General features: G+C 41.9%; 2 protein-coding genes across 2 annotated transcripts in view; both read left to right on the top strand.

The window, feature by feature from the left end:
* The window catches only part of kiaa0825 (KIAA0825 ortholog), a 114,379-nt gene extending 101,925 nt beyond the window's left edge, over positions 1–12,454 (top strand). The window contains exon 22 of the mRNA XM_069683556.1: positions 11,688–12,454. Within this exon, the coding sequence (XP_069539657.1) occupies positions 11,688–11,871 (184 nt within the window). The 3' untranslated portion in view covers positions 11,872–12,454. The remainder of the gene's footprint in view (positions 1–11,687) is intronic.
* Positions 12,455–16,041: 3,587 nt separating this feature from the next.
* Positions 16,042–20,698, top strand: part of arb2a (ARB2 cotranscriptional regulator A) — a 146,515-nt gene continuing 141,858 nt past the window's right edge. The window contains exons 1-2 of the mRNA XM_069683779.1: positions 16,042–16,157; positions 17,637–17,738. Of these exons, the coding sequence (XP_069539880.1) occupies positions 16,052–16,157; positions 17,637–17,738 (208 nt within the window). The 5' untranslated portion in view covers positions 16,042–16,051. The remainder of the gene's footprint in view (positions 16,158–17,636; positions 17,739–20,698) is intronic.

The following is a 20,698-nucleotide window of genomic DNA, read 5'->3' as shown; positions in this document are numbered from 1 at the left end:
AGCTAATCCTTTCGTTTTCGAGGGTACAGTTTCATGTCTGGAGCGGCTGCTAACGGCAGGACACGATTCCTTTCCATCGTTTTTATACATTTTCTTTGTCAAATTTCCTTGAATAAAATAAAATATTAAGCTTACAGAGACAGGAGCTGAAGCTTAAAATAGACAGGGAAGCGGAAGTGCCGGCATACAACTTTTGTAACCTAGGAACAGTAAGCGCTGGTGAGAAGTGCTCTGAAATTGAGGTCGTTGGCGCTGCCAGCGCGAAAAACGCCGTTAGTGGACACAAGCCCTTAGCCCACAAAAATCAATTATCAAGTGACAACAACAGTTTGGTGCTGGAAGAGCCAAATGTCAGCAATCAATGTTTTTTGCTTATAATATTTAGATCTTTTCAATCGCACTAGTATCAGGATGGGTATTGGAATATCTCCAGTTACATTAAGTTTGTTCACACTTATTAGTGTGTACATTTTGCAATCGAGTCTTCATCTTCACCCAAAGTTCGAGCCTGTTCTTTCCTGTCCTTTTTTTCTATCGCCCTCCTGCCACTTATCTATTTCTCTCCATCTCTCTCCTCTATCCTTCTCTCTCTTTGGCTCATGTGGTAAGACAGATTGCCTCTGCTGAGGTTTTTGATCCCACAGACCTGCAGGCACACTGGGGCTGTTAACAGGTGCCTGCCTAGCTGCCTGCCAGGCTGAATGACTGAGTTGCTGACTGCCCTGCTAACTTAGCCTCCCCTTGTTACTGAAGGAACATCGAAGAGGAGGGTAATGGAGGGGAAGAGGGTGGTCATGGGGCATACAGGGTAGTCTGTCATGCGCAGATAAACAATCAGAAAAGCAAAATGTAAACACATAATTGCTGATCAGATTTAATAAAAAAGTTGAGATTTATTTGACACATTTAGTTCCCTTTGGAAATAACTGTTGAAGCCAGGTGGGTGTTTGAGTCGATGTCAGAGAGACGTCAGGCAAACACAGGACAAGGCTGAAAGGTGCCAAGGTGGTTGGCTTCCTTAACGAAGGGCCTCGCTGTAATGATTTACAGCAGCTCAAGTGAGTGAGGTCACACACACACAGACACACATAAGCACATACACATGCTCGCAATTCCCTGTGTCACAACCTCCTCTTGGGTGCTGTTTCAGTGAAAGGTGCCAGCCTGCTCAGCCAAGCTCCTAACAAGAGCCAAACAGTTGGGAGACTGAGCAAGAGAAAAGAAGGGTGAGGTAAGGTGGGGGTGAGGAGGGGAGATAAGAGGAGCAGAGAGCTGTCAACCTCCTGGGACATGTGCAGAACTCAGTGTCTGTGTGGAGCAGTCAGCGACTGCGCTGCACTGACCAGCAGACGTCGGCTGTGTCGACTTGGCAGGTGTTGGGTTATTTGCTGTTGTCTGCATGTAATAATACATTCACACACAGCGAGGATCCTAAATTGGACCTCACCTTGTCAAACACAAACAAGGCCCCCTCACCCTTTTCTCCCCGGAGCATGATTTGATAGATCTCACCCACAGAAGCACAGCGAGCCTATTTGAGGAATGTACCAAACTGTGTCCAATAGACTAGCACTCACAGTCACACTGTGGTGGACAAGCAGCCTAATGATGTCTGAAATACCGGCACAACTGCTATGATATGCTGTGATAATTGCTACCCTCCTGTCCGCAGTACAAATAAATGTGGAATCGGTGAGCAAACACATTAATATGGAAATATCTACATTAATTTGGAGCATGGTCTAAATTATTCAGTAATTAAGCCACCGCAAATTTACACAAACTTTCCCCTGGACGACTGGAGAGAATAGTGAGGAGCCAGAAACAGCCATGCGGAGGGATCTGAAATATGTGGTCACATGACGTGAATACATAGTCATCAAAATAGTATAACGTTATGTAGCAAGGACACAAAATTGGCCAAGAAAACACACACACACAGTAAATACAGCTATAACTAAGTTATTTTATTTAGTTATTTTATTATCCATTTATAAATATTGGTAACAGATGAAGAAGCCTCGACCGCCATAATCAGCACCAGCACCACAAAATAATGTTATAATGGATGTTGGAGGAAAACACAACAGCAAGATGCATAAATATAATTTACCAATTATGGGCGCATGTTTTAAGTCAAACAGTAACCCACAGAATCAGTTCAAATAATATAATAACATTATGGAAGTTTCCATACCTCCAATGTCTGTTCAGCTGGAGCCAAGAGGCTGTTAGCTTAGCACAAATGCTAAATCGACTGCACTTATATAGCACTTTTCTAGTCTTCCAACCACTCAAGAGGCTGCTACGTAAAGTGCCAAACTGTCGATCGCATTCACACACCATTGGCTATGCCGCCGGGAGCACTTTGGTGTTCAGTGTCTTGCGCAAGGACACTTCGACATGTAGACCAAGGGAGCTGGGGATTGAACCACCAACCTTCCAATTGAAAGACGACCGGCTCTACCACTGAGCCACAGCCGAGCTACAGCTGCCACACAGCCACAAAGATGGGAAACAGGGAGAAACAACTACCCTGACTGTCGTAAGGTTAATACAAGATAAAGATGGCTACTAAATTTCTCTCCAGGTATGACAGTCAATACCACCAAAGCAGTGTGTTTGTGTGATGACATCTGCACAACTCTTACTTAAAAACCATTTCAAGGGATGCTGGTTTAGCTCATTTGATAGAGCAGCATGTACAGAGGCTATAGTCTTTATCGCTCTGATCACAGGTTCGACTCCCAGTCTGCCTATCATTTAGTGCATGTCATCCCCCACTCTACCCTCCCCACATTCCCTGTCTCTCTTCAGCTGTCCTATACAATAAAGGCAATTGCTAGCTTAGCTTTGTTAGCAAATATTAGCTGATGTTAGCCTACATTGAGTTTCAACTTTGTACTGCGGATGTGACTTGCCAGATTGCAGACGGGATACTAAAATTGTACCTGACAAATCAAATAACATATAATACATTTGAAAAACATATTCAGGCCACCCCCAGGCTAATTAGCATACTGCTTTTTCTGAAACTTTCTTCTGTGTAGCACCACTGCACATGTGCAATGCTTCACTGTCGGAACATTAATTTACACGTCCAAATACTCAAGTGTGTTTATGTTGCTCAGAGATTTGTCAATACAGATATCTAGATGTGAGTAATGTGCACTGATAGTTTAAAAGATCAGATACATTATGACTCTACTTTTCAGTCGAGATTCTGTACGTCACAACCCAACTCGTTCTTTCTCAGCCTCCCCGTTTCTTTGGATTCCTCGGCAGAAGGGTGTGTGCGTGTGTGTGTGTGTGTGTGTGTGTGTGTGTGTGTGTGCGTGTGCGTGTGCGTGTGCGCGTGTGTGTGATGTATTTAAGGAAAAGGCCCTTTGTGCTCTCTGATGTGCTGGACTTATCATTGCTTGGATTTGAAGTTTAAAACCATAGCGTGTTTGAAGTTTAACTTTTGTATGTCCCTCTGTGCATGCAATAATGTGTGTGTGTGTGTGTGCGTGTGTGCGCCCACGCGCAGGCCTCTGAGCTGGGGTTTGTGTCTGAGCCAAAGCACGTACAAGCGTGTCAACTTGTGTAACTGTGGATGTCCTTTCAAAGGGCCTTCACAGATCTGTCCGAGGCCCTTTGATCAGGCGTTCTATGACTCCTCTGCTCTCGGCGCCCTCGAGATGAGCGGGTGCATGCTGGGTGGGAGACGAGGCTGGTCGGGCATGGATGAGACTGTGGATCTGACCCACACAGTAACACACACACACAAGACACACATAAAAAGAATAAAAGTGGAGGTTCATTCGAATGTGATCAAAATTTGCACTGAGAACAGTGCAGATGTTTGTGCATGCATGTGTGTCTGCCTTAGCCTGCGTATGTGTGTTGAATGTATTCTTAGAAAGTATTAGCCTTTATATAGGGATAGTTTTAGAGAGGTTAAAGGTTGATGTTAGCAGTTGCAAAGTTAATTTTGTCATCCTCTCAAGTAAAGTACACCATTGTGTGTGTATCTATCTGTATTGTCTTCATTGAACTCAGCAGCTGCATTGTAAAGCTACCGGTTCCAGTTAACTTTAAAATAGCTTTGCTCTGATATCGCATATTTCTGTCTTTGTTGATTTGCTGTGTTTCTGCTAGCTTTTGAGTGGACATCACTTTGGATTGAGACGGATCCCAGGTAGGCTCTAATAGTGAGTGGCATCGGCGCACCACACGGACATACTGTAGACCTGACACTGAGTTGATGTGACAATAGAATGGATCAGTGTAGCGGCTAGTAAGTCAGAAGGTAGAGCATAATCCCTTCTGTCAAGTCTCTGTCTCGTCAATATTCAAATCCAGCCGGCTGTCCAATGGCTGTCAGTTACAATCTCCCTCTGGCTCGTAGCTTAGCACAGGCACATATCTAAATTGAATTGGATGTTTGCTTCTCGATGGAAATTGAGTCAAACAGATGACCCCCCCTCCCTGCCCCGTATTGTGAACTTGTCCGTTGCCCCAACTGAACCAGATTCTAATGTGAAATATCCATTTTCCAGCTAATAACTTATTTTTGTTTTTGCCTTTTTATATAATTTTCCCTTTAAAACGTCATATCACTTGTGTCTGTCTCCCTCCACTCACCCTGTTTTTCTATTTGAATTTCAAGTAACACTTTAGATTAAGGTCAAGAATCTGATGGCTTGATATCGCATATTGTAACTTTGCTTGCCAAGCGACGTCTCAGTTTGACTTACAGCAAATGGCAGTGACATGAACAAAAACCCCAAATGCTTTCTGTCCCCTCTTAGGGTGCTTTAATTTCTCTTTTGTCCTGAATTATTCCTGTGCACCGTGCTTCTCAGACTCCAGCAGAAACTGTCCGGCAAAACCGGAGGCCAAGTGTAATGGCTGGAAATGAGATGGTATAGCGATCCCGGCTGAATGATGGTCTGACTCTTTGACTGATGGTTCACAGTGTTTTACTGAAAGAACACTCTGTAAGAGCTAAAGAAAAACAAATAAAATACTAACATCCTTTTATATCTCACAAATGTGTCACTCTAACCCTTTAAATGTTAACTTAAATTCAATCATAACCTTGACATTATGTATTTTAAACCATGCAATGAAAACGAACTAACCTTACTTATCATATTGTCATTAATTTTGTTGTTTATTTAACCACAAATTCACAATTTTACACAACACAAACTCAAAGAGGGCTGCATGTAACCATAATTAAATACAATATAAAATAATAACTCTGTTTTTAATCCAAATAAACATTTTTAACTTTCTATTTAAAGCTTTCTGTTTTGTCCCATGAAACAGCTAGCAGAGCAACATTACTCTTAGCATACCTGTTTCCTGTAAACACAGAACACTAGGCAGGACTTGCTGCAAATATTGATTGGCGTTTGCAGTAGCCAATAGCTGTGAAGTGTGTTTAAATAACCTATATTGATTTTCTGTGAGATATTAATTTCCTACAGTGTAAATTGTGAATATCAACATGCAAAAAAAGAAAAGAAACTGAAGATCAAGGCAATATAGCCTGAACACATTATCAAAGGTGTGAAGTCATAGTCTTTGCAGGTCTCTATATAAGGCTGCACCTATTCAGCCAGTCAGATCATTTCAGATCGGTCAGCAGAGAGTAAAATCCCTGAGAGAAAGAGAGACATACAAGTCATTACAAAGACCACTGATACAGACTACATCCATTCATCAGAAACAGACTACAACTATAAACAGCTCAGGAGCTCAATCAGGAGGAATTGATGGAGCTTGAGGATCTCCGTCGACAAAATAGGCAGTATGAGTATGATTTGAGGGTGACACAAAAACAGTTGCTGAAAACAAAATAACTGAAAGATCTGCGACAGAAGCTGAGTGCAGAGGAAAGATCTAGAGAAAGTGCGATTCTACAATGATGATGAAATGCTCAGAAACGGCCAGATTACGTCTCAGGTGAGAGGAAAAATTAAGATAAACAATAAGAAAAATCTTAAAGAAGATTATGAGGAGCTGCAGGTGGCACATTGAATCAGCCAGGAGAAGTTAATGAAGGAGCTGCAGCAGGAGAAGGAGAAGAACAAGAAAACTTCAAAGTCTCCCACCAAAACCTCAGCCTAAGGTATGAAACTGAAGTCCCCACTGTCAGACATCAAGTTGACTTCCTTAATCGTGAATGGAGAAGGAAGTCCAGACTCATGCAGATGTAGGGTTGGAGTACCAGCAAGTCATCTCTAACATGAGGGCTGAACATGATGCCAAAATATGGCGGATGAGATAAACATCCTGCAGCAAACCACTTTTGAAAAGGAGAGGGTTCTCTTGAAAGAGCTGAAGATTCAGGTGAACCTACAGCAACTGCAACAAGAGAACAAGGAGCTGAAAACTCAGCTGAGCATCCAGACCTCAATCAACCTTGAGCTTTCCACAGAGCTGAGAGAGGTATGCCTCCTCAAACAAACATCAGCAGCTGTGAGCAGAAGCATGAGACTGAGCCATGTCAGCAGGAGAAGCTCCAGGAGAAAGTTGAAGACTCTCAAGATAAGATCTCGAAGCAGGAGTCCTCCCTACCTGATCCACTGGCAGTGGAACTCCAATGTGAGGTTGAGGACTCTGAAAAGACCAACAATCATGAGTCATCCCTTCCTGATCCACTGGCAGTTGAACTCCAAGAGGAGGTTGAGGACTCTGAGAAGACCAACAATCATGAGTTGTCCCTCCCTGATCCACTGTCAGTTGAACTCCAAGGTGAGGTTGAAGACTCTCAGGACAAGACCAAAAAGCGAGAGTTGTCCCTCACTGATCCACCGGCAGTCGAACTCCAGGAGGAGGCTGAAGAATCTCAAGATGAGACCTCGACCCTGAATCATCCCTTCCTGATGCTCCGGCTGTCGAACTTCATCAGCATCAGTGTTTTAGAGAAAGGTACCTTCAAAATAAAAAAGGCAAAAACAACAATTATTTAGGTCATTTACAGTGTGGAATTAACATGGCTACAGGATGACATAAAGCCATACGTTGTATTTACATTCTTCCACCTATGTTCATCCACTGACCTCACATTTACTCATCACCTTTAGACAAATAACCCAAACTCTGAACTCAGCCAAAAGTTACTGCTTGAATTTTTAAAAACTTATCCGGTCTGGTTCGAAAGGTTCATGCATCGCTCGTGAGTCGAGCTTTCTCCGAGAAGACTGCTCACTCAGTGCTGTCTACAGGCTGGTTTTTATGACTCACAGGTTTTGATATATCTTATATCCTTCTTTCAGAGACAAAGGGTGAATCTGAGTGTCTTGGTTAGTGAGGGACTCTCCTGTCTTTTGCAAACCCATCGCTGACATGGGTTTATTTTTTATTTTTTACAAATGTTGTTGTATAATTCATCTCTCAGTCTGATCCAAAATTCTAACCCCAAATGAGACGGCTGAAGACCAGTGAAATAACGTCCGCTCACAAACAGTAACCTGACTCTGAAGGTCTAAAAGTGAAAGTGGTTCTCACACGGTTTAAAATGATAGGACATGTGAGGACATTTAACTATAGTCTCCCTCTCTCTCTCGTTCACTCCCTCTCTTCCTACTTCCCTGACACATGTCGCCCTGGCATGCATGGAAAGGCCTGACCTTTGGAAAGTTTAGCACTTTAAATATTTAGGCTTGGGTTATGATGGATCCTCCAGGCCCCGCGGCAATGTGCAAAGCCTCTGATTAGGGCTGCTGTCAGAGTCATTTAGCCGAGTGTCTGGCAGTCGGTGGCGCTCTCTGTTTGACAGGCGAGCCTTTTAAACAAACAGCGGTCCCAGTGGCAGAGCAGGCAGGGCACCCAGCGCAGCACAAACACCCGACACTGTGAGAGAAACCACTCAGCCCACTGACAGCTGCAGAGGAAACCACTGGCCACTGTCTCTCACCATCGTTGGAGCACTTTGTCTTCCTGCTCGCCCACTTTCTTCCACTCGTTCCTTTGCCTGTTTTATTTTTGACTCTATTCTTTTCTTCCTTTTTCTTTCCCGTCTCCGTGTTAATATTTTCCCTCTCTCGGATTCCACATCGCTGAAGCTGAACATCAAAGTTTCATGTGTGCTGTGTTTTGTGTAAGATTTAGTGAGTAAGTTGATTGCCGGATGATCTCTGAGCCGGGCTTATGCTCTTAATTTGTCAAACATCACTACTCATTATCAGCTGAAAATCAGGATGGATGCTCTCTCTGTCTCGTGCCTGCATCGCACCATGATTAGGACAGCTTACACTGATGTTCACGTTGAAATACATCTGAGCCAGCCTTTTCATCTCACTCTGAGACAATCTCCCGTGGCATCAATCCTGTAAATATATGAGTCTTAATATGTGTGTCCTATTCTGTATTCAGAGGAAGAGCCAAGTCAGCAGCTCCAGTATTAATGCATGAGAAATGAGCAGAGCCCATAAGAATTAAAGGGTAAGACTCGCCTTATTAAGATGTAAATTCCAGGGGAAAAACTTGCCGAAATGAGGATACAGTGAAGTTATTGTCAACTTTCGCCTACTTATGCATTTCTAAGAGGCATTGTTGATTTGTAGTTGTTGAAATTAGATACGCACAGCGAAGCACCTTGTGTGTTTTTTGGCTCATTTTCAGCACGAGATCAACAAATATGCAACCTGTTATTTTACGGAACAATTTACACTTTTGGCAACATTATCTAGTGACAGTATACATGGCAACTATCATTGTAATTCAATCTCTGCCTTCTTTTTCTCCCTCTCTTCCACTCCACCTCTACCTCGCTCTCATTTCAAATTTGCACTTAACACCTTCCTGGGGAAAGGCTTCTCATTCATCAACGGTGTTTGTCCCGGTGACAAGCAGGGCGCCTCCTGCATATCAATATCAGCTAAGACAATGCTGAGCCTGTAACCTTCAGCTAAATGTCATTCTGCTTAATCCTATTTGAAAATTAAACATTGAAAAACCTTTAGCGTACCTTCCTGTCTTCCTTCCTCTCTCGCTCCCTCCTTTATTGGCCGCCGTTCCTGCAGCTCTCTGTTCTCCCTTCCTGCTCTTGTTCTGCACACTGTGTGACATTTGTATTGTTTTGTTTGTGTGACTGTTCGTGTCCCATAATGGTTATTTAGAGGAACTGATTTTGATTTTCTGTCACTGACAAAATAATGTAGGGGCAATTTGTGTGCCCTCGGTAGTCATCTGCATTCTCCCAACAGAGTCTACAGTAATCATCAGAGGCAGACTAAAGTACTTCCCCCTTTGTTCTGCCTTTTTTTTAGAGACCACTAAGTCTCTGATGGATGTAAGAGAGAGGTCTAGATTGACACAAAAATACCCAGAAAAACAGAGAAACTAGTGACAAAGATGCATGCAGACGGAGAATGCAATTACATGAGAGAAAACCTTTGTGAAAGCTTCATAGATCCATAAACAGATCCCCTCTTACAGTCATTACCACACTGATGGTCTTTGGGAAACAGAAAAAAAGAGGGCTCATTTGTCCAGATACACACATGAGGACAGAGGCTGAAACTTCATCAAAGTATTAGTATGCATGAACACATGCACGATGCACTTGGCGTTTTACCCCCTCTTCCTCCTTACACACATGTAAGCCTCACACACATGCACAGAGCACGACTACATGCAACATGTTTGAAGATACTGCGAGGAATCGGAGGGGAGGGAGGCTGGGATAAAAGGAGACACAGAGATTGCAATGAAAATGCAATCATTTGCAGTCAGACATATAATTCTCCTTTGGAGGGAGTGTGATGCAGCAGCTCAAAGACAGCCTGCAGCCAGCTCTACATATGGATTTGATTGACCACAGTCACTTGTCGTGAGACTCCATTGAAATACTGAGAGTGAATTACAACGTGACTACCCTTGATGTCTTCATACCGAAGCCCTCCGTCCACACAGCAGCTTGTAGAATTAGAAAATGTGATGGAGGGACGTAATGTAGAAGCGGTTAAACAAGATGTGAGGAGCAATTTCCTCCATGTTTGAAATTAGTCACCCAAACAGGGATGGTGTGGAGTTCAACAGTTGTTAGAGGAAGAGAGTAGAGACGACACATTGAGGCCTACGGAAAGCCACAAGCATGTTTTGTCTCTTTAGCACTATTTCCTTGGAGCCTATCCCAGCCGTCATTGGGACAGGCCTTGAAATTTTAGAGTCACCAATGAATCTAACGAGCGGGTCTTTGGACTGTGGGAAGAACCTGGAGTACCTGGAGGGAACCTACACAGGGAGAACATATAACGTCCAAACTTAAGAATAAGAATATTAGAATAAGATATAAATAGAAATTTAAAATAAAGCCTTTAAATTAGCAATAATAGATAATCAACGTCTGATTAGATTTTCAAAATAAAGCTTCTTAACAAACATTTAACATTTTTGGACTTTTGGGCTTGCAACAATTATTAACATGCAATCATTGTTTGGACACCAAAACAACTTGCTCAGGTTTAGGCACAAAAAATACTTGCTTAAAGGTGGGGTGTTATGCTAGTTTCAAGCTTCATATTTCACTCTGTGGAGTACCTTAGCATAATTGACTATTTTCTTACACTGATGCTCTGTGCAGGCCCTCATACAGCCTCTGCCTGAAACGACAGCTAAGAAACCCCGCCCCTACAAGCCAAGACATTCTTAACCAACTTGACAGGCAGAGCAGTTAATCATAGTAATGGAGTGAAAAAATTTCAGAGGCAGAATGAGCTGCTAGGAGAGCGTGTCCTTGAACTGTGCCAGGGGAAGGACGTTCTGCTGTGTCTCGAGCAGATGCCCAAATATAGAGTTCCTCCACTTTGTGACATCACAAAGTGAAGCACCTGGAGAAGTCTGTCTGAAAGCAAGCAAGACTTTTTTAGCAGGGGATTACTTGAACATACTTTTACCTACAAATTTGAAACTTTTCGCATGTTTAGTACGGACATCCAACATTGTATATATGTTTAAAAATGTGAAACACCCAAATGTGAATACCCCCTCTTAAAATTTTGGACCAAGGTCATGTTTGGGAACTAACATAGGCACATTATGTAACTATACCCTACGTATGTGTTTCACACAGGAAGGAAACCCCAGTGTTCTAAATGAAAGTCTTGTGTTTGATTGATGCCACCCCAAGCAGACCTATGCGCTCTTTTTATTTTGTCACCTTACTCCAATGTCACATCAAAACAAAAGGTGGAGAACAGCGCCCAGATATGATGCTAGAGGGGTACCTATAGTGTCATGTTTTGAAGCTCTGGGCCACTGACCAAGCTGCCGCATTGGACCACTTGGGAGTGAGAACCGCTGCTGTGAATGCTCGCTGGTCTCTTAATGTGTGCTTGGATGACTGCAAACTGTAATCCTGACGATGTATCACTGACCCACACCGCATGAAAGAAGATGACTCCTGTGTGGGAACTTAAAGAGTGATAGTGTGGCTTGTGGAGCCTCAGAGAATTTCAGTCTGAGACGTGTGAGACAGTGTTATTTTTGAGCAACAGGTTTCTCCTCATTCTGTGTTAAACCCAAGCCAAGTTGTAGGCAGCGAGGTCCCTTTTATGATGTTTTTAATTCTGTCGCTTGGCACAATCTTCATACAGTTTCTGCGGTTTGCGTGTTTCCATTTAACCCTGATTGACAGATGTGTGTTGGTATAAAAACAGCTGATGTTCTGGTCTCTCTGTGCTTTCCAGGTGGGAGATGCAGGAGGATGCAGAGCTGGAAAATGAAGAGAAATCTATGATGGAGGAACTTCAGAAAGCCTATTTCGTTTGCTGCTGCAGCCCGGGACTGCAGGACCCTCCTGAAGCTGATGAGACACCAGGAGAGCAGACCCCGGGGGACACACAACCATCTGATGAGACTGCTGCCCAATAACAGTCCACGCAGTTAGATTTTTTATCATGTTGTAAATGTTTGCTTGTAATGCTCGCTTGGAACTCTCAAGGTAGTATAATCTGTGTGTGTGTGTGTATGCATGAAGTTTGCATACGTGTGCAGAGAGAGAGAGCGGACCAGAAGCTGTGGAACAACAAAAAGAGTGAGGCAGACGTCGCCTCCCTCCTTATGCACACGTACGCCGCAGACAAACTCTCTGTGCTTTTCTGTGCTGCATCAGACGCATTTCATCTTTTTGGAGCACATCTCCAGAAATCAGTTCTGGGAAATGGAGAGCCTGGATTTGTTTGCCTGGGACAAGATGGGACTGTGTGATCACTGTCGCTAGTTGAAGTTTTTTTTTTTTTTTTTGAGGCAGTGAGTGTAAAGACATTGGTGTCAGCATACTTCCTCCTGGTTCCTGAAAGCAAACATCAAATATTACGGCTGGGAAGCGAGATGATGTATGTTTTTGATTACAGTGTGTCCCAAAAATCTGCCCCACTATGTAATATCAGTCGGTGTTTTGTGCAAACGGAGAAAACATTTATTTCATCTGTAATACGATTGCTCAGTATATTTTGCCAAGTTTGTCCATATTTTCTTATTTATGAGATGGAGATGGAGTGTTTTAGAATTAAACATTAAAAAAAAAACATATTCTTACTTCACCGTCCAATGTACTCCTTCTTCAGACGTATGATCAATTTGTGTGATCTCAATAATTCAGGATGATTCATGAATATGAAGTTAGCATTACGTTTCTGACTACGTCAGATGTTCTTAGCTTGTAAATCTGATATTCAAATGGAGATTAAGCAACTGAAATGAGGCTCTTTTCATCAACAAGAATAGTGTTTCAACTCACAAAGGATACTGCACACTCTCCTTTGAGAGGAGCAGAAAACGTGTCCTGCTCCAGAGAGAGATGTTTCTTTCTCTAACTCGATTTTTAATGCAAATGCAGCTAGATTGGGATTGCCTAAACACCTGGAGAATACAAAAGACAATGAAATGCTCAGCCACTGGATTGTGCCTGTGACTCAATTAAGGCTAAAAGGCAACAAAGCACCATTAGTCTTAGTAAATGTATGGTATACAGCAGTTTAATTTTAGTGTTATTTTGGCTATAGCCGTATGGTTCTTGTAAGATAACTGAAAAAAGAAGCTTTGATCTCTTTCTTTCCCCCTCGCCCTCCCTCCTAAAGTACGCACCTGTAGGGTTTCCAATGGTTGAAAGGTTTAGAAGACATCTCTCAGAAAAGCTGACAGCATAATTCACAACAAATCATTACGAAGAATGATTCATCACAAAGAATAAAAAGAATATTTTATTACACTGTATTCATTGAGGGATTATCAAACCTACATAAACATCGGAGAATCCCAGAGCTCATCATGACATATTTATGCAGGATAAACAGTCGCAGCACTTTGACTCCTCTCATTTCCATTTCAATTGATTACACCTCAGTGTGTGAGTGCATTATCCACAGCAAACTCTCAGCAGAAACGTGTTGCCTTTATTTGTGTGTTCCTCCGTGATGTACAACAGGCTTTGTGTCAGCATGTAGTTCAAATTCCTCATTGTTTGGTTAACGGTAAAAAAAAATCATAGTGCACTTTTGCCAAATTCAGTCAAAGTCACAGATACTATCCGTGCTTTCCTACTTCTTTATTCGACCTATTATAATGTCATTGCTGCTTGCACAATTGTAAGAAACATGAAAATGAGTCTTGAATGAATAAGTGAAATGTACGTAAAGTGTAACTGCTTTGACTGTTTTAAAGTCAACAGACTAAAGTCCACACTCCACTGTGCTACATGGAGTCTAAGGAGTAAGAAGCATCCTCTTTATCATTACAAACTCAGTGGTTATCAATTCCACTATATGCCATCTAGTTTTCTTATTTGGGTCTCCGTCTGCAGCATCTCAGTGTCTTGCTTGAGGAAACAGGGTAGTTCAGCTCCCCTGAGAGACAGCTTCAACTTAAAGAGGCGGTCCGGAAGTAGGGCATCCAACTTTAACCAGGAGGCTATTTCTGTGAATCAAAAGCACATGTCATTAAGCACAGCCGCAGGTAAGCCTACATGGTAAAGATCAACAGGGTGTGTTAGTTGGTGTGTCACCGTAACAGTTCCACAATAGATAGACGATCTTACATCCTCCTGCAGGCCAAACTATGCCCTTTATTATTGTATCAAAGCGAATTATGTTGTATAATTTGTTTATTTGAGGGATTTATATCAAATAATTTTTAGTCAATTTCCACTTGAAAGCCAAGAAGCTACAACACTTGCCCTATGGCCCTGTCAAAAGTGTTGTACTCCTAGTTTCAACACATACAATCAGTGTGTTATGTAGTTCCTCTGATGCGATGCAGAATATAACAACATAAAACTGTTAGCGTAGAGGTGTGGACATAGTGTATGCCTAACACACAAGCATGGCATGGAGTCAATCAGCCTGCCTGATGCAAAATCACATGGTATGCAACTCTCACAAGTCACGTTACTTACTTGGATTGTGCAACTTTTTTTTGTATTTTCCTATAAAATAGTGACTTTATTCAGTTTTTTAAATGATCCTTGACATTTTTTTTTGCCTGTCTAGGCCCTTATCCCCCCTAGTCATCACATGGATGTTCTCATACAAACATCACTGGCTGTGGAGATATAATTTACTTAAGTAAAAGTTGCATAATTAAAGTTTAAAAACCAAACATTTCAAGTAAAAGTTCTGCATATTAATGTTATTTAAGAAAAAGGAAATTTGTTTAATCAGTACTATTTCTTTACTGGGATATTCTCCTTTATTCTCAGGTAATAAGGCAACATTTTTAGATGTATCATTTTGTGGATTTCAATATTGCTCATCATTCCTCATCTACTTTCCTAACATTGTAAAACATTTGCACCTTCAAAATCATTGAGTTCATCTTTTTTTCTTTATTTACCCATCCTGCACAAGCTGTTGTTTAAAATAGATTAATTCATATCTGAGTATATGCAGTTAAACTTGTACATTAATATTGTCAAGGGACAATGGTTTCTAAGACACATCATATTTAGTAAAATTACGCTTTGTTTAACACGTTATGTCTTTATTAGTTTCTAAATACAGTGTGAAATAGATGTATTGAACTAAAAGTAAAATATATCCTCCTGAATTGCGTTTAAAATAAATATAAGTAGCATAAAATGGTAAACTGAATCCGAGTGGTAGAAATAACACAGAGGAGTTAACATCTGTATAAACCGGAGCAGCTGCTGTGCTACTGTTCCTTTAAATCTCGCTTCCAGTCCGTTGCCCCGGTAACCCGGAAGCTTCACGCTCTCCATGCTCGGCTCTGCTCAGAGTCCTTCCTGTTTTAGAAATTTCAAGGAAGCAGCAGCTACTGGACAGTCGCATTTACTGATGATGGTGCGTGAGTCGAACAAAAAGCATGCATGCATCTCCTGTACACAGCTGTTCCTCTCAGAAACTCCGTGTTTCGTTTGGTTGAAAAGAATGTGAAATAAAGCACGAATATGTTGCTGTAACTTACCTGCTCGCTGTGGCTCCTTGTAGACCGACTACACACATTCCGGGAGTTGTTTTTAAGAGTACGAAACATTACACAGCTGTTGACTCTCTTTGAGGAAATGACAGAGCAGTCTGAGGTTGCTAAGCCTGTTAATGTGAATGTTTGAACCGCCTGCAGCGGGGTTTAAAGCACGACTAACTTTGCTATGTTTGCTTAATTAATTCAGTTGTTGCACGTGTGCAAAGTTCAGCGCGCACACGAGTGGCAACTGTCGCACGAACTATTACACGTTTTACTGTAATAATGTGGACCAATATTCGTAGGTAGGTGCGCATGCAGTGTGCTGAACAATGCCCCGTTTCGTTCAGTATGCTATAAGCTTTTAGCCTGTAGAGCAGTGTAGGATTCAACAGTTAGCTACAATGTTTTGGCTTCCTGCCACCTAACAGGTGCTCCAGCTATGAGGCAGCTTCCTTAATGGACTTGGGTCAGTTAAAAGGGGATTAATTCCTTGACAGTTATAGGCATGCTATAGTATGATATAATACAGTACAATTGTTACAGCAGTGCTGATTTCTGCTCCTTATTTTCTCCTTTTTAATTTCCACCTGTGACAGGCCGCACCTCAGTGATCTTTGGGAGGGGAGGACCCATGCTCTCTCATCTTTGTGCTGCCACACCAGCCCTGTACATATTGTGGATCACAATGGCCCAGATAGCTGGCCAGGAGGACAGAGAGAAGACCACAGCACTAAAAGGTAAGCATGAAATGTTTTTGATTTTTTAATATATATTTTTTCCTAGGTTCAATTTAAGTTGCTGTAAATTAATAATTACAACAAAAAGACAAATGTGTCCCTCCATTTAATCAGACTCTCCTAGATATGCCAGCTGCTTTGACCCTAGTTAAAGGGTATATACTGCCTCTAAAAAGATGGTCTTTTTATAAAACTGAGCTGTCAATGCAGTAGAAAGATGGAAGTATTTTTGAAACCGGTGCTACATGAACAGAAAAAAGGAGCTGTGGTATTCCCTTATGCTAAAAAGATGAAGAAGTTATAATAACCAGAATACAGCAGGCAGTTGCTGTCCAAGGCCATTCATAGGCTGCTTATATTGGATAGCCCGTTCATAACAAAACTCTGTGCTTGCACTAACTTTATGCCCAGATGCCTGTTTCATTGCACTGGCATTTGTTGTTTAGCTAGTTTTTTTTCAAGGGATTCTTCCTGTCCATATGCTGCCTAAAGCTTTCATTTAGTGTTTACTACTTTTTGTTTAGTGCGCATTTACTACATTGGCACCGCTAGTTCTCCTGACACAGTGCAGGTCTGCGCCGGTACAGGACAGTGACCTTGACAGCTGCCTGTGATTGACTCCTGGCTGTGATGGCCTCCTAGTCCCTCATACTCTGTAATTTATCTGCACTGTAGGCTCATATATGTAGCCCTGAAAGTCAGATTTTACTTACACTATTAAAATAATTTTTTGATTTTGGACAGGACGTTTCGATTTTGTGTCATGTGCAGTGCTTTTACTGGCAAATGAGTGGGGTACACTGGGTACTGGCTGCATGTAGGGAAGTTAGACACTGTTCATTTCCTACCCACCTTTTCATGATACCAAGCTTGTTGAAAAATTGCCAAGTCGACTCTCAAGTTTATCTCCTATCTTGACCTGAAGGCAAGCCAACCAACATGCCTGACTTGTGTAATACAAGGAACACAGATTTTAATGTGTTAAATGCAACAATATTGTGCATGTCACAATGTTCTCTAGCTCTTGTTATTGTTTCCATTTATATTTTTGAGGCCTATCTGACTCTAAACACATTATTTTTGTCACACTGAAAGCTTTATTAACTGTTCATATTTAGACTTTATCTGGCCCCTAGAATAGAGTATATATACGACCAAAAATGTTCCACTTTACTTTGAGTGAAGCATTTTCACCTGCCCTTTAAGCATGTTCAGAAAAATACTTTGGTTTGATTATGTTGGTCATTATTAATTCCACCCTTAATGCCACATGAGCATTTTGCGGAGCAGAAAGAACTGTTGCTTTATAAGTTAACATAACGAGGAGACATTATCAAATAATAATGTAGGTGAGGTTGCTGGATATTGTACAGTTATAATGTTGTGATTGAGATGATGACATGAAATTTTGACTTTCTTTGAAGAAACGTTGTCGTCACTCATTTTAGCTCTCATCTCATCTTTTCTCTTCCTCCTCAGATTTGCTGTCAAGAATAGACTTGGATGAACTGATGAAGAAAGATGAACCTCCTTTCACTTTCCCCAAAACGCTGCAGGAGTTTGAATATGCCTTCAATGACTGTAAGTACATATTTTAGTGAACTCTTGAGTGAATGGAACAACACTGCTCACAGTTCAAGCACAAATACTTCAGTTCAGGTGAATAGAGAGTTCCTCGGACTGGATTGTCAAAACAATCATGAGGTCGAGATATAAAATGCAGGAAACAAAAGCTAAGAAATAGGAATGTTTTTAACACAACCTGTCATGCAAACCGCCCTATTGTTTTGGCTAGTGACGCCTTAAAATGTAGCTGTGTCTACTTGCACTTGTTTCATCTTGAGAATGTGCATAATGTCCATCAGACACTGATCTTCCCTCTCAAAACTTCTTGGATTTTTTCATTTGAATCATTATTACTAAGTTGAAAAAAAAGCAAAACTTCAGTGAGTAGTAGAATACTGTTTGTTTTTGTGATCAAATGTTTTGGAGGGTAAATTTAACTGACAGCAAATCATTGATTGCTCTCTCACTCTCATACATATGTCGATTTTGCCCTTCCAGTCTTCAAGTCCCTACCCCCCTTCTTTTATTACATATGGGTACAAAACTATGAATATTGATTACATCAATAATAAATACACTGATATCAGTTATATAAGATAGAAAATAAGAGAAAAAAAAATAAAATTATTTTACCATCTCACCTTGCAGCTTGCAAAAAGATGACTTATCCTATTCAGGGTCACAGGGGGGACCTATCCCAGCTGTCATAGGGCAAGAGGTGGGGCACAGTCTGGACTGATCGCCAGTCAATCACAGGGACACATAGAGACAGACAACCTTTCATGCTCACATTCACACCTGAGGGCAATTTCGAGTCACCTATTAACCTAACGAGCATGTCTTGAAACCTTTTAGCTGTGAGGTGACAGTGCTAACCACTGCACTACAGTGCAGCCCCAATATTTGAAATGAATCCATGTAAATAAAATGAGTTTAGCTTTTTATGTAAATAACATTAAAGGTATAATAAGTAGGATTTTCCTACAAAAAAAAGTACAGACCTTTACAAATATAATATAATATAAATCATCACTTATGGCCTCTATACATTTGTGTTGGTGAGTGTGTGTGCAGATCTGTGTGAGACCCTTCCCTCTGCGTCTATTCTGTTGCTTTGCTTTGCACAGGACGTTTTCAGGAGGGGCGCTGTTGTGGTTCCCTGAGCCAATCACAGTGTATAGGTGAGTGTGGGAGTGGTTCAGATTAGCAACTGGGCCCCATTCAGACCGGCGAACATTGCGAAAGAGCAATGCAGAGTTGGACAGGAAGGTGCCGACAGTTAGCATGCTAGCGCAAGCCGGGGTGGGCGTGTTCTCGCACAAGAGAGTGAGAGTGGGCTTCTTGTGACGAAGAGCACAGGAGGAGGGGCCCCGTTTGAATGTGTTGTTGACAAAATGCAAAATGAAAAATCCTACTTATTATACCTTTACCATTAACTTATAATGGCAACTATGAGCATATTTACTTACGAAATTGCATCCGTGGTGTTTACAATGTGGACTGGAGTCAAGATAAAAACCATGTGAACAGATTCAGCTGACTTAAAAAAATGACTGACAGGAAGTGAACTAGTATGTCCATAAGCATGACAAACACATGTTCAAAATAAAACTCAACTATAACAATAAAAGTCTTTTAACATTAGTCCTTAACTGTGACACACCTTATGTCCCTTCAGAATAATCTTAAAAAGTGAAAGGGTCGTGACCCCCAGGTTGGGAACCACTGGTCTGCAGAGTTAATTCCCTTCACTTGAGTCACGTTAAAGCTACTGTGAGCAGACGTATCAACAAAGTCCATAATGTAAAAGTTTTATAGCAGCAGTTTCAACATGATCTGACTGTGATTGATTTCAGTTCTGTTTAGTGTAAGGTATGTATATATAAGTCGTCTAAAACCGTTCCTCTATGGGACATTTTGGGAGTGAAGATGTACTGTAGGTGCTTATTTGTGTGTGTGTTTGTGTGTCAAATACGTATTAGTAACAGAAAGGAGCAGAGATGGGCCCAGGCCAGTGTGGGTCTGGCTGATATAAAAGTCTCTTTAGAATTCTCTTGGCTCGCTTAATCAAACCAGGTGGAGAGAAAGAGGAAGAGCTGGAAAAGGTGGCGATTTTGACTCTTGGTATCCTCCTATAGTCTCTCTCCCTCTCTCTCTCTCCCCCCTCTGTTCTCTGTCAGTGTCTCTGCTGGCTGTCTGGCTGGCTGAGTGGGGGACATGTTGTGTACTCTACGGCCCGTCAGTAACCTACTCAGCCTTGCCCTCCGCCTGACGGAGCATTTGCATAACCTCGCTGTGCCTAAGAACAGAGACACAGAGACTTACCCCCCCCCACCCCCACCCGCCACTGTGCCAACACCTACCCACCACCCCTCAAGTCCCAGCTCAGTCTCCCATGGAGGGAGGAACACATTCAGAGACTCTCCAGCCCTTCTCTCTCTCACCCTTTTGCTCCCCTTTATCTTTTTCTTCTCCACTCTCTGTATCTCTATTTCTGCCCCTGCCCCTTTCAAAACCCCCAACCGAAACACAGCTTACCCACACACACACACACTTCACACCCATACCCATCTGTATGTCTTGTCAATTTCCACTCCGGCCTGTTTCTGAAGGATAGCATTTCACAGTCCCTCTGGCTGGCGGGTATTTCTATAGCTACATCCAGGCTACCTTTTGCCCGAGACAGGTGGAACAAAAATGTTAATTTGACCATGTAATGATGTGAATACAGACGAGGCTGTGTACAATAGTTTGCAGGTATCTTAATCACTGAAGATGATGGCTTCATCTTGCTAGCCCTCCAGTTTTCCATTACTGGAAATCCAAGGTTATGTACACCTAATTAAGCGGCCAAATTGAGAACAGAATGCTAATTATGACAGAAAAGAGGAGAAAAGTTGAGAAAACGTTATTCCTCTGAGAGGATGTGTTGGGGGAGGCAATGGAGCTGATCACCCCCCCTAGCTCATATCACA

Source organism: Semicossyphus pulcher, unplaced genomic scaffold (assembly GCF_022749685.1).
Source record: "Semicossyphus pulcher isolate SPU_LCO1_2020_fin unplaced genomic scaffold, fSemPul1.0.p SCAF_6, whole genome shotgun sequence".
Taxonomy (NCBI): Eukaryota; Metazoa; Chordata; class Actinopteri; order Labriformes; family Labridae; genus Semicossyphus; species Semicossyphus pulcher.
The sequence above is the reverse complement of the archived record's forward strand: the minus strand, read 5'-3'. Positions and strand labels throughout refer to the sequence as shown.